Raw genomic sequence first — 17,422 nt, 5'->3', positions numbered from 1 at the left:
TGGCTGAGTTCCTGGCATTGTGCCGGCTGAGTACCTGGTTTTGCACAGAGCATGCCATCTCCATGGGGCCAGCATGTACCACATGAAAGGGCTCGGCTGGTTCTGGGAAGCATGGCTGCTCTTCCCAGTGCTGGCCAAGTCTCCAGCTTCACACAGCGTATGCAGTCCTCATGGGGGCATTGCCAGAAGAGGCTGGTGGCTCTGATGTCAGTGGGGCAGTGAATCTGTTTTGAGTTTCATTCAGAACCAGTCAGAACTCTAAAGGAGCCTTTAGAGTTCTGATTGGTTCTAACTGAAACCCAGAGCGTATTCACTGCCCCACTGACATTGGAGCCACCAGCCTCCACTGGGTATTGCACCCTGCAAAAAGGGACTCAGCTGGTCTGGAGGAACCCAAAGAGGCTACATGGGATGGGTGTGGAACTGCTGAGGGTTGGATTAGGCCCACAGGCTAGAGATTCTGCTTCCCTGATCTTAAAGCTGAGGCAAGTACATGGGTGGTCATTTAGAAAACTTGTTTTCTAACTGTTTAGGGCTTTGACTGCTAATACCGGCACTATTTTAACATGCACTTATTTCCCTTACTTAAAAAACACACACTGAGGTATTCAAGGAATTGTTCTGCCTCAAGGAAACACTTTGTTTAGAAACAGCTTGCTCCACATGTCAGCTATTTCCTGTATTTCCATTTTCTCCTGATTTTCCTGCTCGTGCCTCTTGCATATAAACAGGATTTTTAACAGTTCATATCATCTTGACAGCAGCTTATTGTAGATATTATCATCTCCTGGTTTTGGCTGAGCTCTGTTGAGGCTGTAATCCCTAAGGAGAGAACTAGCCAGAAAGAGGAGCCATAGCTCATGCACTGACGCTGAGTGGTGGGAGATTCAGGAGGACAGGCTAAAGGAAGTACTGCTTCACAGTTAAGCAGTGGAATTTGCTTTTGGTGGCCGCCAACTTGCATGGCATTAAAACGGGGTTAGGCAAATGCCTGGAGGACAAGGCTGTCAAAGGCTACTACCCTGATTCAAGGTGCTGGTTTTAACCTATAAAGCCTTACAAAACTCCAGGCTGCAATACCTGATGGAGTGCCTCTCCTGACCTGAACCTACCCGGACACTATGATCAACATCTGAGGCCTTCCTCCAATTGCCACCTCCAAGGGAGGCTTGGAAGGTGGCAACAAGGGAGGCTTGGAAGTTGGCAACAAGGGAGAGCACCTTCTCAGTGGTAGCTCTGCGATTATGGAATGATCTCCCCACTGAGGCCTGCCTGGCTCCAATGCTGTCATCTTTTCTGTGCCAGGTTAAGGTTGTCCTCTGCCCCCAGGCATATGATGGGGCAGGTATGTCAGCTGCCTTTAACAGGTCAAGTATTTTATTTAAATTATTTTTAGCTGCTTAAATTGTTTTAAATTTTGTACATTGAAATTTTATGTTGTATGTTATCCTATATCTGTAGTTTGTGATTTTGTGAATTGCTTTACACCACCCAGAAAGCTTCAGTTACTGGGAGGTACAGAAATGGAATTAATAATAATAGTAACAACAACAACAACAAGAACACCTCCAGCATCCAAAACCATATGCCTCTGAATATCTGTCAACAGGGAACAAAAGCAGAAGGGTGCTATTGCGTTAATTTATTTTTATTTATTATTACATTTATATTCTCCCTTTTTTCTCTTTTGCAAGAAACCCAAGGCGGCTTACATGATCCTCCTCCTCTCCATTTTATCCTCACAACAACCCTGTGTAGGTAGGTCAGGCTGAGAATCAGTGACTGGCACAAAGTCACCCAGTGGGCTTCATGGCTGAGTGTGGACTAGAACTTGGGTCTCCAGAGTCCCAGTCCAACACTCTAACCACTACACCATACTGGCTCTCCTAGCTTCCTGCTTCTGGGCTTCCTCTTAGAAACAAAACAGACATTACTTTAAAACTGTATCTAGCAGCTACATCTTTTTTTAATTTTTACTCTAGAGTAGGTGCATAGGCCCCAATTCCTATCTGTACCTTAGCATGGGGCAGGGGTGGAGGGAGTAGGGGGCTTTTAAGATCCGGATTTTATCCTAGACACAGATTTAAAGTAATGTCTGATCTGGCCCTTAGGCAAGTCCTTGGGTGCTTTGGGAACAGAATTCTGGAGTAGATAGGCCTTTGTTCTGATTCAGCACAGAACACATATGTTCTTATGCTCAAGCATTGCACGCAAAAAGTCCCAGGATCAATCCCTGGCATCAGGCAGGGTATAATGGGAAAAACTTTGGCTGCAGACCCTGGAGAGCTACAGCCAGGGCAATACTAATCTAAATGGGACAATGATCTGACTAGATACACAACCATTCTTATGTTCAAGATACAGGGCTTTTCTACACGAGACATTTATCGTGTGCTCATCATTCCCTACTCACGGTTGTTTACAGGTTCTTTAGACACTACCATAACCCTCCAGTTTCACTTCTGTGTCTAACCAGCACTTTGAGCGAGGTTTTTTAGAGTAGGAAAATGCAGCATTAAATTGTGAAAGCGAAAGAAAACACAATTTCTTCTTGTGTATTTGCACTATTCTACTATACCACAGTGCCACCTAGAGGTTTATTATTTATTTATTTATTTATTTATTGCATTTATACCCCACCTTTTTTCCTCTTGCAAGGAACCCAAGGCGGCTTACATTATCCTTCTCCTCTCCATTTTATCCTCAGGTTGTGTAGTGTAAATGCTTGGATCTCAATTCTGCCAACGAAACTGAAAGTATACAGCAGATTAAATGTCAATTAACAGCCTAGTGTAGAAAAGCTCACAGTGTGTGGTGTAATGGATGGAATATTAGATGTAGAGCAGACCAAGCACACAAAATTCCTGCCTAGCAATAAAAACTTGTTTCCAGTGCAATCCTGTGCATGTCTACTCAGAGGTAAGCACCACTGAGTTCAAAAGGGCATACTCTCAGGAAAGTGGCTATAGGATTGCAGGCTAAGGATGCAATCCTATATATGTTTATATATAGATAAAAAAAAGTCCTACAACTCCCAGCATTCCTCACCAAGCAGAGCTGGCTGGGGCATGTTGGGAGTTGTAGACTTTTTCTGTCTCAACATGCATGGGATTGCAGGCTTAATTGCCTTGAAGAAGGCACTGCCTAATCACAGAGTTTTAGTGAGGGATCATGGGATAAGAAGCCTCTTTATGCTGCGGCAAGTTTCTTAAATGAAGAAAAGAATGCTAATGTGATCAGTAAATAATACTTTTCTGATTGTAGCAAGCAAAGTCATCTTTTCTTTCACTGATTATTTTTACAGTATGGAAAGGAAGAGCAGCAGGAGGTATTAAACAGGTAATCCGCTGTTTCATATGCATGTGTGCTTATGTAAACATTATGGTACGTAGAGCAGACATTTCTGTCCACCTTCCTATTGATGTCCTGATTTCTTTTGTGTGAAAAGGAACAAACAGCTGCAGGCCCATTTCCTACTTCTCTCCCCCGCCCGCCCCCCTGCTCTATGTGGCATAATTAAAAAGAAAACTGAAGGAATATAGATCTAAGGCCAACATGTGGTTGAAGAGCACTTTGGTAATGTGGGAAAGTGCTCATGCATGCACTGTGACTCCTGCTTGTTCTTTCATTGGATCAAATAATCATGTTACAGAGCAAAATGGAACAGACTGCACAAGGTGGGTAGATGTACTAGCCGGCCAATAAGGCAAAGGTGAGTTCAGACGATGAGAAAACAATACCACCAATCAACTTGAACACATAATTTTATGTCAGTATTTTTCAGGTTTCAGAGGGGGATGATATAAGAGTCCTGCAGAAGAAACAGAATTTATCTGGCCTCGTTATGTCAAGACCTGTTACCACCCTTGCTCTCCGGTGACACCGTTGCGTTGCCATCTTTTTCATCTCACTCGAAGAACCTGCTCCAAATAACATATTCAGCCCCTGTATTTCAGCAAAAGCAGTATTTTCAGCAGCAGAACCTGAGCATAGGCTTTCTGTTATCCTTTAAAGATATCTATAAATAATGTATATATTTTTGCATTATCTGCAACATAGTCCCTCATACACAAAACATGCCACATCCATCCAAATTTTAAGATAGACAAGTTTCACCACTGAACCGTTTCCATCCCATAATGATGCAATGCCTGGTGCATGATCATGTGTGCATAACTTGCTTTCCAAAGCAACAATACATCTTTATAGAGTGCTGTATGAAGAAACAACAACAACAACGAGTCTTGTGGCCCCTTAACAATCATAATACAATGATTATGGCATAGGCTTTTGTGGTCCAGAGTCCACTTCAACGGATGGATGAATTATTATCCTAAGTTGGCAGGTATTTATATATATGGATATATACAGAGAGAAAATGTATCCAATGAAGTCAGAGGGAAATTAAATGTAAAAAATACATATTGTGATCATTTTCTTAAAACGTACATGTATGTAAAATAATTCCAGTGAAAATCTATCATTCATGAATACAGAACATAAGAAGACCTATGCTGGATCTGACCAAAGGTCCATCTAGTCCAGCATCCTGTTCACACAGTGACCAACCAGCTGTCGACCAGGAACCCACAAGCAGGACACAAGTGCAACAGCACCCTCCCACCCATGTTCCCCAGCAACCGGTGTACCTAGGCATACCACCATCAGGACTAGTACCCATTGATAGTCTTCTCCTCCAGGAATTTATCTAAGCCCCCTTTTAAAGCCATCCAAATCGGTGGCCATCATCACTACATCCTCTGGTAGCAAATTCCATAGTTTGACTATGCACTGTGTGAAGAAGTACTTCCTTTTATCTGTCCTGAATCTCCCACCAGTCGGCTTCATGGGCAGACCCTAAATTCTAGTATTGTGAGAGAGGGAGAACAATGTCTCCCCATCCACATTCTCCACATCATGCATAATTTCGTACACCTCTATCATGTCTTCCCTGTGCATTGAAGGATTGGCATATGGAGCATTACAACCCTGTTACACCTCCCCACTCAGCACACATACTGCATGATGGACCATTACTGGGAAGGGACTTGAGTAATTTGCAGAAGACTAGAGGATGGGATGAATGGGGATCTAGCACCCAGGCTCCTAGTACAGTTCCTCATGCATTGGCATGGGTGGGCGTGGGGTGTGTGTGTGTGTTCAGGAGTTCATACACCGATGCATCTCCATCCATACAGGGATAGATCATGCCCTATTCTTTAAACCTAATATCTCATCTAGATACTTTTCACCTAGTTAAACTTTAAGCAATTTATCAGTACTAGAACAACACATTCTCAAGCACCAGAAACTCGGATGCTAAGAGAGAGAGATCAGCAGGTTACAGAGAGTCAATTTAAAGCCTACTTCTGACAGCTGATAACAGCTTCCATTGTGAGAACATGGATCCTATCTGGAAGCAAAAGCTAATATAAATCAATCAGTGCCTACAAGATTCAGTTCAGTTCATTTATCTGTATCAGCCGCAGGTCATCCGTCACACAAGGAAACCAAAGAAACTAACAGTGTGTAGCAAATCCCAGACCCAGGATTCCATTCCTCTGCAAGCAAAGTTCACAAACACACCCAGATTTTCTCTTTGGTTTTCCCCCAGGCAGTATCTCACAGCATGATCACATAGAACCCTTTTATACTTGGGGGAGATGAGAGTTTAATAAGCAGTTTGGCAGCTTGTTCAAGTGAGCCATTCTATAAGCTCCTGCTATGGAAAACTGAGAAGACACCCCTAATGCACAGGAGGTGACACCTTGTCTGGATCTACACTTACCGCCTTTTTTCACTTCCAATGAGGTTTCACCGCCTGCCTTGAAACTTCGAAGATCATGCCTCAGTTAGAAAAAAAAATCCCAGAGAAGCCCCGATTCTGCAAGGATAATGCCTTAATTTAAAAAAACACCATCCAGAGTGGGGGATAGGAGGGGGTAAAACTTAATCTCATTTGAAGGGATACAACAACCCCCTGCTCAGTGCAGGAAGCCTGATTCCCAGGCGGTCTCCCATCCACGCACTGATCCCGCTTAGCTTCCAAGATCAGACAAGCGCATGCACATCCAGCCCTTTGCTTGTTGCTGAGCAAATGGGGGCTGCTGAGGAAGCTATGCGATCAGTAGCCGGAAGGAGACATGGGGCTATCGAGAGCTGTGATTGGACAGGAGGGAAATACAAACACCGCCGCATATGGACAGGCGGGGGAGGGGACTACGACCAGATATGCTAGCGAAGGCAGAAAATCAGAGCACATTAAGGGGAAATACCGGGATATTAGGGTATTGAAAGCAGGAGCATGGAAGTGGGAAATTCCGCTTCCAATTCGAAGCAGGTACTGCATAGTGTGAAAGGCGGGTGGTGAAACCTCATTGGAAGCGAAAAAAGGTGGTAAGTGTAGATCCAGCCTGAGTCTCATTTGAAGGGATACAACAACCCCCTGCTCAGTGCAGGAAGCTTGATTCCCAGGCGGTCGCCCATCCAACTACTGACCGGGGCCGACCTGCTTAGCATCCGAGATCAGACGAGCGCGCGCAGGAAAACAGCACAGCACTCGAGTGTGAACCGAGCTTGTGCATTCGATGAAGCATTGCAACGGGGAAAATGGGTGAGTGTGAATACTCACGTTTTAATGCGAGAGTGTTGAACCCAACGGGACACCGAATTCATTGTGATGGCGGGTGCAATGTAGATCGGCCCCTGGTTTGCATTTCGTAAACACTGGTTGAAAATGCAGTGGATGTGAGGGTGCATGCTGGTTCCCATGTGCCCGCCTGCTCCCACTGGAATAAATAACCCAGGGATGCTCACTCCTGCTCCTTCTGTGATAAGCAACCTAGAGATGCACTGTCCCTGGGTTGCTTACCATGATGTCTGAACCCAGAACTCTTGGTTGTTGATGGAAGAACATGGGCTCAAACTCTGGGTTGTTCATCCCCCAGTTGTTCTGGGTTCAGACGTCACAGAAGCAACTCAGGGATGAAATGTCCCTGGGTTATTTATCGCAACAGAAGCAGACGGGTGCATGGGAACAGGGAAGCATGCATGTTTGCTCCTGCTCATCTTCTGAACAGTGCACAGTCCATGGTTTGTTAATGACATGCTAACCCAAGCAGTTGCTGTTAGGATGGTGTGTGTGTGTATGGTCCAAATAGCATTTGGATCCACAATTAATATCAACCTGCCACCGTGGCATTCCTCCATCAACTAAATTCTTAAAACTAAAAATGGCAAAAAAAATTGCTCGTTGGCTTTACTTGTGATGAAAAAAAGCCTCAGCTTAATAATTGTGCCCTATATTGAGGGACATCAGCAGGGGGACTGGGCATACCCAATTTACGCTCATGCTTTGAAGCATTTCAGATCAAAGAAATGCTGCATATTATCTCTAATGAGGCCAACAAAACTTGGTTCATAGGGAAGTACCTCTGAATAAGAAAGAGGAATTAAGCAACATACCATTCCATAAAACAGGGGAAATTAATATAGCTTTACCTCTGGGTAATCTTTTCTTGACTGCTACATTGGAGGCATGGAAAAAATGGGGGCTGAAATTAATACCATATCCTTCACCCTTGATGCCTTTCTTGAGTCACTTTTTTTTTTTAATGCTGATGAATTTACACAGCTTTTGGACTGGGAGACACAGGGCTTGCGCACAGTGAAAGATCTGTTCAGTGACATAGAACCAAAAGAACAGTTACAGGAAATTAAAACCAACTGGTTCCAGTTGGCTCAAATTACACATTTTACCTCGATTCCTGAAGTGACAGTGCAGGTGGTATGATCTCTAACTGAGTTTGAATTAATCCCAATTCAAAAGGTCTGCTTTCACAAATATACAAAATGCTGATAGAAATACCAATGGGAGACGCTAGTGGTGTAAGGCAGGTATGGGAAAAAGATTTAAGTATCACCACTGAAGGTGGTCAGTGGAATTAATTGTGGGCCCTACCCCCGTACAAATTGATTTCATCTAAACTAAGGGAAAATGTAATTAAAACAATATATAGGTGGCATCTCACACTAGTAAAAGTCAGCCCCCAACTGGAGCAGCCCCCAATGCTGGAGAGGCTGTGCTCAGAGAGGGACCTTTAAACACATGCGGTGGGCTTGCAAAGTCATAGAGAAATTCTTGGTAGAGGTATTTCATTTGGCAAGAAAAGTTACAGATCAGGACATATGTAAAACAACACAACTGGGTTTACTGTCCTTCTTTGTGGGAGACAACAAGCTTCTACTGCATAAGGACTTACTAACATTATTCTGGACTGCAAGAATGGAAATCTCGTCAGTCTGGAAATTTACAAGCTGACCATCATCTAATAAGAGCTGAGAAGAGAGACTTTGGGATACTGCCTTACTAGAAAAATTAACCAAATTGCTAAGGGCCATGGGCAATAATGCAATTGACAATGACTTTGACACATGCTAGCAATCCTGGATTTCTTTAGCCAATCAGAACGATGGGGGGGGTGGGGTTGAAACCTCCATAATCATATGTAACCAACTGAAAAGACTTAATTAATACTCCCTAGCAAAATTTAGATCAGTAAACACTCAAGAGGAAGTTTAGCTCTACAGTTTTATATATCTGTATTGCTATATGCAGCTCATTGTTGGTAAGTTATTTATTTTATGCTTGATGTCAGTTGTGTTTTCATGTTGTATTGTCTGCTGAATAATAATAATGATGATGATGAATCCTAAGTGGATCTGGATTGTATTAAACACATAATGATATGGATTGTCCTCTAAGTTAATTTCCCATTACTCTCTCTATATCTCCATCTTGGAAAAAGCAAGTTTCTTTTAATGTATTGATTAATGTAGTTCTAGTGATGTAGCCCCACTAGAATATCCATCATACGTAACTGGGAAAAAATAATGGAGTTCAGTTTTACAGCTGCTGTTTGATATAAAGCCTTTAACTTTGCGATATATAACAAAGGAAAAGGAGGAAGTATTTAATATATAACACTTCCTTTTAAACAAGGATTATTTGCCTGAAGGCAGATTTCTTGTCTGGCATGGGAACTGTTTGAATTCTGACTTTGAATATTAACCCACAAATATTGGCATTTTTTTACCGCTTTAGAAATCCCATCTATCTAGAAAGCCTAATCTCCTTTTCTATTCTGTGTTTCAAAGCAAGTTAGTCTGTAGCTTTCTAACATCTATCTTAGTTAAATAAGATTGTGATGAGAATGTTTATGAAGCATATTTTGTTATTCTTATTCAGGCCTCCCAATTTCAGCCTTTTAGAATGCATGCCCAAAAATATTTTCTTGAAGCTATTTATTTAGGTTATTTTTAGATCTAGGTAGCTTTCAATGTAGCACAAAAAATTAAAAATCACATTTACAATAACAAATACCATTGAACTAATGAATAAAACATAGTGATAGATTAAAACACATTACCTATAAAAATACACACCACTAAACCCAATTAAAATAGAGAGCAGAGAAATAAAATTCACTGAGCTAAAACAATATTAAACAATATAAAACTGCAACATAATTTAAAAGGCCTAAGCGTACAATCCTATACCTGTTTAAACAGAAAAAACAGAAAACAGTCCTACATCATCCAGCATTCCCCAGCTAGCCATGGTGGCTGGGGAAAGCTGGGAGTTGTAGGACATGAGTGGGGTGGGGGGTCTAAACATTCATAGGATTGGACCCTAAGAAAATAAATAGGTCTTTGTCTGGTATTGGAGTGATATTAAGATAGGCACCAAATAGGCCTCTGGGGAGGGCACTCCAAAACTAGGGGGCCACTACTGAGGAGGCCCGTTCACTTCTTATCACTGGACATACCTTAATTTAGCATTAGCTAGGGACCCACTGTGTGTGTTTTGTAGAGGAGAATTAGATGATGATGGTGATCACTGTGGAAGGTTGAAGTTGCCTTCCTGTGTAACATGGAGCATTTGTCTGGGGCATTTGGAACTCCCTCACACCCCAGTGATGTGCAGCTGTTATTCATGTGTTGGCAGGGCATTTTGATACTGGGAAAGATGTGCTTTTTTCTCAACAGCAAATGTGTCAGTTGGAATTATGGGGAATGTACCTGCAAATACATCAGGCGCATACTGCCTGTGCCATCATGGATACTGCCTGTGCCATCATGAATGAGTATCACAACTTCCTGTTCTGAAATGCCCATGCCATGGTGTGATCTGTGCCATTATTTCAACGGATAAATGTCCCTTCACTGTATCATTCAAACACCAGAGCGTTCATGCAGCCCTTTCAAAACAACAACAACAACAACAACACTGGCAAATGCCTTGCCATTTCGTGTCAGGAATTCCTGAGATGGCACTGCTGTATCATTTTTCATGGTTCCATCCCCATCATGCTCTTATCCTACGCCTGCTCTTCTGAACTACTTGCCAGGCTATTCAGCTGGCAACCCAGTCTACAACCCCCTTTTCTCGCAGAAGAAGTGTTAATTTCTTCCTCAGCCTTTTTATATCCCTCCTCCCCAAGCACACTTCATGTGGCTAATGCAGCTTCTGCGTAGAAACAGCCTGAGGCATCGGGTCCCCACCCTAGGGTCCTGATGCTTGTATCAGGTTCTACTTTTCACTCCGCTCAGCTCCAATTTCTCAACCATCTACATGACTTTATCTTTTGCGTATCTCCCATTACTGTGTTTGTTTGTTTGTTTGTTTTTAAATTAGCAAACACCATCTCTTTCCCCCTTCCATCCAAACCCTGCATGGTACTTTGCCAATAACTGTGCCCCTTACCTCAGGAGTGTTGAAGCTCTTTCAGCCCTGGGGACAATTTCCATTTCAGAGAAGCTCTCGGGGGCCGCATCCCAGTGGTGGGTGGAGCCAAAGGCAAAAGGGGCAGGACCAGCATATCAAAGATGCTGACATGTTGTGGCTTAAAGCACTTACCGTCAGTAACTAGTCCTCAGGAGAGGCATGTCACCCTTTTGGAATGAGGAAAAAACTGCACAAAAGCCAGGAAACAGCCAAACAACAGGTGGTCAGTGGAAGTGGGTGGGGCCAGCCACCTGCCTTACATGGAGATGAGATATAGATAAAAGGACAGATAAAAGGAAGTACTTCTTCACACAGCACATAGTTAAACTATGAAACTCGCTACCACAGGATGTAGTGATGGCCACCGATTTGGGTGGCTTTAAAAGGGGGTTGGAAAAATTCCTGGAGGAAAAGGCTATCAGTGGCTACTAGTCTTGATAGCTGTGTGCTACCTCCAGTACCAGAGGCAGTGAGCCTCTATACACCAGTTGCTGGGGAACATGGGTGGGAGGGTGCTGTTGCACTTATGCCCTGCTTGTGGGTTCCTGGTCGACAGCTGGTTGGTCAATTGTGTGAACAGAATGCTGGACTATATGGACCCTTTGTCTGATCCAGCATGGCTCTTCTTATGTTCTTATAGATATACTCAAGAGACTTGTGATTGCATGCTAGCAAAGTATGATGACCCAGGTGGCACTATGCTTCATGCAGCCATTGTATGTTATGTATAAGGTGCACTGCACAGGGTTCTTAAATAGGATGCTAAGTGACCAGGAGAATATGACTGGCTTTTCATGTCTTTAACAGCAGCTTCATCTGCAGAAATCAGCAGCTGATCCTTTTCATGGTATGGAGAATAAGAGTGATCATCTGCTAATGTCTGCAGATCAAACTGCCATTAAAGGCATAATAACAGGAAATGGGAAACAAGTTGGCACCTTGCTGACTTTGCCTTCTGGCACGTCTGGGAAGATACTCAAGGTGGTGATATGTTGATGAATAGACTTTTGGTAAGGTAGGTTTCTTTTTTCTTTTCCTTTTTTATTTACAGATGTCTAAATTTAGGTCTAAATGCATGGTACTATCTCCACCTCTCCCCCCAGTAACAAAGCTTTAGAGCTTTTATAGATGAGGCTTTTATTGTGTGTTCATCATTCCTCAGTCATTATTGTTTATGGGTCCTTTACATGACAACGTGACCCTCCAGTTTTGCTTCTGGTTTTTAAGAGCACTTTTGGGGTTCTTTTTGAGTGGGGACAATCTGGTATTTTTTGGCAGTGCGCAACAAAGTGCAAGTCCCCATCAGTGTAGTTGCGTTATTGTGCTATACCACAGCACCACCTAGAGGTTACATAGTGGAAAGTATGGAAAGGTAGGAAAGGAAAATAACTTCATGTAGAACTCTGATCTTCATTTTGCAGTGAAACAGAAAGTAGAAACAGCAGGTTAAAAAGCCTCATCTAGAAAAGCTCATAGTCACAGGATATTGAGCTCTGTTGCAAGCTAGGACTTCTTTCAAGAATAGCCCTAAACCTACAAATTGATATGGAAAGAGTAATAAAAGTGCAGGGTTCCTTGTTAAGATCTCATTGTCTATTTTCCTTTATGGTTTTCCTTAGACTGCATCCCGCCCGCCCCGCCACTTTTTCCTGGTGTACGTGAAATACTTGATTAATTAAAGTCTATTGCAGAAAAACCTGGCTGTCCAATCCTATGGCCTCTCTCTGCTGGCAGCCACTGTGCCATGCCATGCCACTGTGCCATGCTATGGTGGTGTCATGCTGGCATAACATGGTGGTGATCCTATTCATTCCTAGGAGCAAAAAAAAGCAAAACCATCCAAATAGAAACAAGAGTTAAGGTAGCGACAGTGGCAGCTATTCATGCAGCAGCCTTAGCAACTGTGCCATGAGACACCAATGACAATATTGCACACCAACTATGTCCCCAGAGTAGCCATACAGGGAACGTACCAATCAACTTGTAGAAGCAGTGGGAATGCCACAGTGATGCCACCCTATGCAACACACATCACTCAACAATCTAGAAGCATGCTCCTCGGAGTACGCAACAACACCTTGCTCATCAGAACCCCCATGTCAGAGGGCTCATGTGGAGAACCCAGGGGATTCCGAAAACAAGGATTCAAGTCTCCCTGGGGTGCGACTGATTCCACACTGCCATTACTAGTACCACTGCACAAATCTGTAATACTGTTGGTGCAAAGGGAAAACGCGTTTTGAAAGGAAGAGAGATGAGGCCTGCATAGATAAGGAAAGATGAATGCTTCAGCAGAAAACTCAAACGAGGCAAAAGTATGAGGCTTTCTGGTAGCTCAAGAGAAAAGAGGAATTCAATGGGAAGCATGGAAAGAAGAGCAAGGTTCTTCTTCTGTTCCTTCTGCGCTCCACTCATTCCCAACTCCATGCTTCTTCTGTTCCTTCTGCGCTCCACTCATTCCCAACTCCATGCTTCTTCTGTTCCTTCTGCGCTCCACTCATTCCCAACTCCATGCTTCTTCTGTTCCTTCTGCGCTCCACTCATTCCCAACTCCATGCTTCTTCTGTTCCTTCTGCGCTCCACTCATTCCCAACTCCATGCTTTTTTTTACCTTCTGTGCCAGTGCTGTGTTTTCAGTGCAGCGGTTATGCCTGCACCGTGTATCGCGGGAGCAATCGTAACATTCTGCTGGTGTAATCCTGCTATGCCAACATAACATTGTATTCCACTAATGCAGCAGAATTTCGTATCCCCACTCCAGCAAACGTAACTCAAGGATAATATTGTACAGTGAGTCACACAGCATTTGCCAGTTCTATAGCTTCCATCAGCTGCCAGAGAATAATTGCTTCCTCACTAAAGCCACCTTTTAAAAACAAAAAATAGAGAAAAGAAAAGTCTTCAGAAAGAATTATCAAGATCAGGAGGCTTAAAATTAGCTTTTATTCACAATCCTATTACCTTTTATGTTCCCAGGCATTGTGCAGGAGCAATTTCATATTCATGCAGCAGGAAGAGAAATGTTCCAATGCCCAAAGGGCTGGATGGAGCAAGCATCCAAGTTGGGGTGTAAATAAGAGAGAATTAAAGAATACTGTGGGAGAAACAAAATGAAAGAAAATCAGAGGAAGGATATTGATTGCTTAATTGCCAGTGTGCTGTAATTTAGTTTCTATATCTCAGGAATGTATTATATATGCATTTTAAAGGAGAGATCATGAGGCACAACACTAAACCATGGTGATTTCCAATTTTGTTTTGCTGACAAACCATGGTTTGTGCAAACCATCTCTTGCTGCGTTGAGACAAAACAGAAAACTATGGTTTGCCACAAACCAGGAATTGATGCCTCTAATCCCTGGCTGTGCGGGGGAGGAGGGAGGAGCACACAGGCCCAAGGTTTCAGATGGCTCACGTTCATGGGGCTAAACTATGGTGTCACAAAGAGCTGGAGTGCCTTGGGTTAAAAGTTGGGAATGTTCGATCATTTTAAAGTCTGTTTTGATCTTTGGTAACATCTGGGCCCCAATATTTTGTATTGCCTTCCTGTTATCCTTCCTCTCTGGGTGGACAATGGGGATTTCACTCCTGCCAACATCCTGAAGCAGATTGGCATCCATTTGCATCTATTTCTCATGCTTAACCAAGTCTGGTGCTGGGGTGTGTGTGTGTGTCTTCAGATGGAGTTAGCTGTGAGGCTCCATGAAGTCCATGCTGTTCATCTTCCAGGAAAGAGAGGCTGCCGATGATTCCACATTCAGCTACTGCTGCCAAAAGGAGGATCATCGGCAGCACCTAAGAGAAGCATCCGCCTATGTTTGCAGTTAGGATAAGCATAGAAGTTAGAACAAACTTTTCTTGTTTATTTAAACTGACTGCAATACTGTCTTCTCTATATCTTGTTAAGAAATCCTACTGTTTGGTTGAAGTACAGCTGGTGTGGTTTGATCCAAGGAGATTCTAGATAACCCCCCCGTATCTCATCCCACCATTTTGATCCTCTTAGCCAAATGATTGTAGAGTCCTGCTGCTCTGACTTCAGTAGGAGGTGGCAGCTAGCAATCCATTGGGCTGTTTTATCGTTGGCTTAATCATTTTCCTTTTGACTCCCACAGGGTGGCAGGATACAGAAAGGACTCTCTGAAGACCTCAGCATACATTACAAACTATTTAAGTGTTACTTCAGAACTTGTAAGCAATCTGTATGCAGAAAAAACGCCATCCAAAAGTGAAACACACAATGTTTGCTGCAGTCCTAAGCTCACCTATTGGGAAGAGTTTATCTGAAATCAATAGGATTTAATTTCTATGTAAACATACTTAAGGCCAGGGTGTAATTCAGGGTTATCAAACCTCCGGCTTACCTGGGGTCCCAATCCAGCCCTCTAGGGTTCTCCAGATGGCAATGCCCCCTTTCCCCTGACTGCCAATCATTTGGTGGTTTCCTAGTTTTTGTGCAGTCTCCCTCCCCCTGCCATTCTAAAAGGTTGGAATGCCTTTCCTAAGGCTTAGTTAGCATTCCTGGCAATAAGACCTCTAAGCTAAAGTCAGCTGCTACTTTTGGCCTAGGAACAGTCTACCCCATATGCCATTGTCATACTAATTAACAAAAAACAACAAAAGCATGGAGGGGGATAATGGGAAATTAATCTCTTACTCCCCCCAAGTTTGAATACTCCCCTTCCACAAAAACACTGCACCTATCCTTCTGAAAGTTTGCAGATTTCTTAAGCAGGGCAGCCCCTGTGCTGAATGTCATTCTCATAACAATTGCCCAGAAATACTGTAGGGGGATAAGTGCATCCTTTTTTGGAACCCCCCCAAACTGTAAAGGCTGCTCTTGCACAAAGTTCATCTGAAACTTGGCAGGCTTGATCCCTTTAGAAGAGGCAACTATCTCTGCAAATTTTACCCAATTCTGCTAAGAAATAAAAAGTTATCAGTTCCCTTTTAAAAAATAAACTATCAGATTTAAAGGTGTGTAGCATAAAAACCACTGCACCTAATTGTCAAGAATTTGGCAGCTTTAGTCCCCTCATAAGGGACTACCATGCCTGAAAATGTCATCTAATTCTAATGAACAGGAAAAAAAAGTTAAAGCCATTTGTTGATTTCCACTGATAGTCAATGGGAGGTATGAACATTTGGATTTCCGAACTGAGATTCAGATTTGGAACGGAGTGGAAGCAGCCAGTCTCCAAATCAGTCTGAGCTGAATCTCATAGTTTTCTGAGTCACCAAATCGGGGTCCAAACTGAATCTTGTGATCAGTGCACACCTCTAGTGAGCAGCACAGTTCTGATCATGTACAAAATGCATTCACCAAGACTCTCCAAAGGGAAATTCTATTGGAAAAGAAGAAAACACTATCCAACATGCTTGAAGGTCCAGAGACTGCAAGCTGAGCATAAACGAAGAGGCACACCAACTGCAATATATTGCACCAATTTGCACTCCTGTCCCAACAGACAAGGTGATTGAACATGATCACTACTTGGATGGGAGATTTCTAAGATGCATCTATGTGCTGTCAGCAAGCTGCTCCTGACTCAGGCAAAGGTGTTCATCCTGACCTGGCTCCAAATGTATGCCATGTTAGGTACTGCGATTTCTGAAGAGATACAATAATGAAGCTTTTAACAGTTTTTGCCAAGAAAAAGATTTACTAGAAAGGACTTATTTGCTTACTCTTCACACAAACTTTCCAGTGGAGTTTTTCTCCCCACCAGAAGCTGAGTATAGGGAAAGATTTCGCAATTGTGTTGTATGGCAGTGCCACAAAGCATTGTGAGTTTTAGTTTGCAATGAGTAGGCAGGAAGGAATGTGAGATGAATCTTTCAGGTGGCTTTCAAGTCTTCATGTGAACATCATGTGGATATATATCACAGCTATGGAATGTTGTGCCACGGCAGTGTCATAAGATGTTTTCATTATGACAAAGCCAATGCACAAAGATGTAAGCTATGCTTAGATGGTAGATTTTGAGGTTCTGTGCAGTGGATGTAGGATTGATAGTCAAGCAGTGCTTAAATGGTGGATTCCTTTGGTCTACATGTAAAAAATCATGAACATCCACAAGTCATATCATAAATGCAGTGCCATGAGATAATCACAGACTAGTGTCTAAGGGCTCCTTCGGACTGAGCTTTTATCCTGAGATTGAGATTCCTCCTTCACGGAAGTTTGCGGGCTCTTCACATGACGCCGTGATCATGCAAGGTGTCTCCTGCACTAAACACCCTTTGTTCCATTTTTAAATAGATCATGAGCTATCAAATTATCCTGTTCCACTTGAGTTTTCTCCATGAAAAGAGTAAAGCGACAAGAAGAGGAGCGAGATCAAGGAAAGATAATGGAAGACTCAGATACGGGGAGAAGGAGGGGGAAGGGGTGGGGGGAAAGGAAGCATGTGAAAAAGGGAGTCATGATCCTGCATTTAAAACGGAAACAGAAAGCTCCATTTTAAATGCAGGATTTTAGCCTGGTGTAGAGATGCTCTAAGATGCAGGACATGGATATGATGGACTGCTTGGGCCTGCATGGAAAAATCACAATACATGCCTTAGATTTAGTTTCATGAGCTACAGCTGTGCCATGAGGCACTAGGCCTATGGTTTTTATTATTCAGTCTGTGG

At 43.0% G+C, this 17,422-nt stretch overlaps 1 protein-coding gene across 1 annotated transcript in view; it reads left to right on the top strand.

Annotated features, from left to right (window-relative positions):
• The window catches only part of LOC146346811 (carbonic anhydrase 2-like), a 120,723-nt gene extending 103,563 nt beyond the window's left edge, over positions 1-17,160 (top strand). The window contains exon 9 of the mRNA XM_084849203.1: positions 14,902-17,160. Within this exon, the coding sequence (XP_084705329.1) occupies positions 14,902-14,930 (29 nt within the window). The 3' untranslated portion in view covers positions 14,931-17,160. The remainder of the gene's footprint in view (positions 1-14,901) is intronic.
• The last annotated feature ends 262 nt before the right edge of the window (positions 17,161-17,422 follow it).

This window comes from Heloderma suspectum, chromosome 4, assembly GCF_057233095.1.
Source record: "Heloderma suspectum isolate Gila_16-S chromosome 4, 16-S_ref, whole genome shotgun sequence".
NCBI lineage: Eukaryota > Metazoa > Chordata > Lepidosauria > Squamata > Helodermatidae > Heloderma > Heloderma suspectum.
Note: the sequence above shows the minus strand (reverse complement) of the source record. Positions and strands in the feature narration are given on the sequence as shown.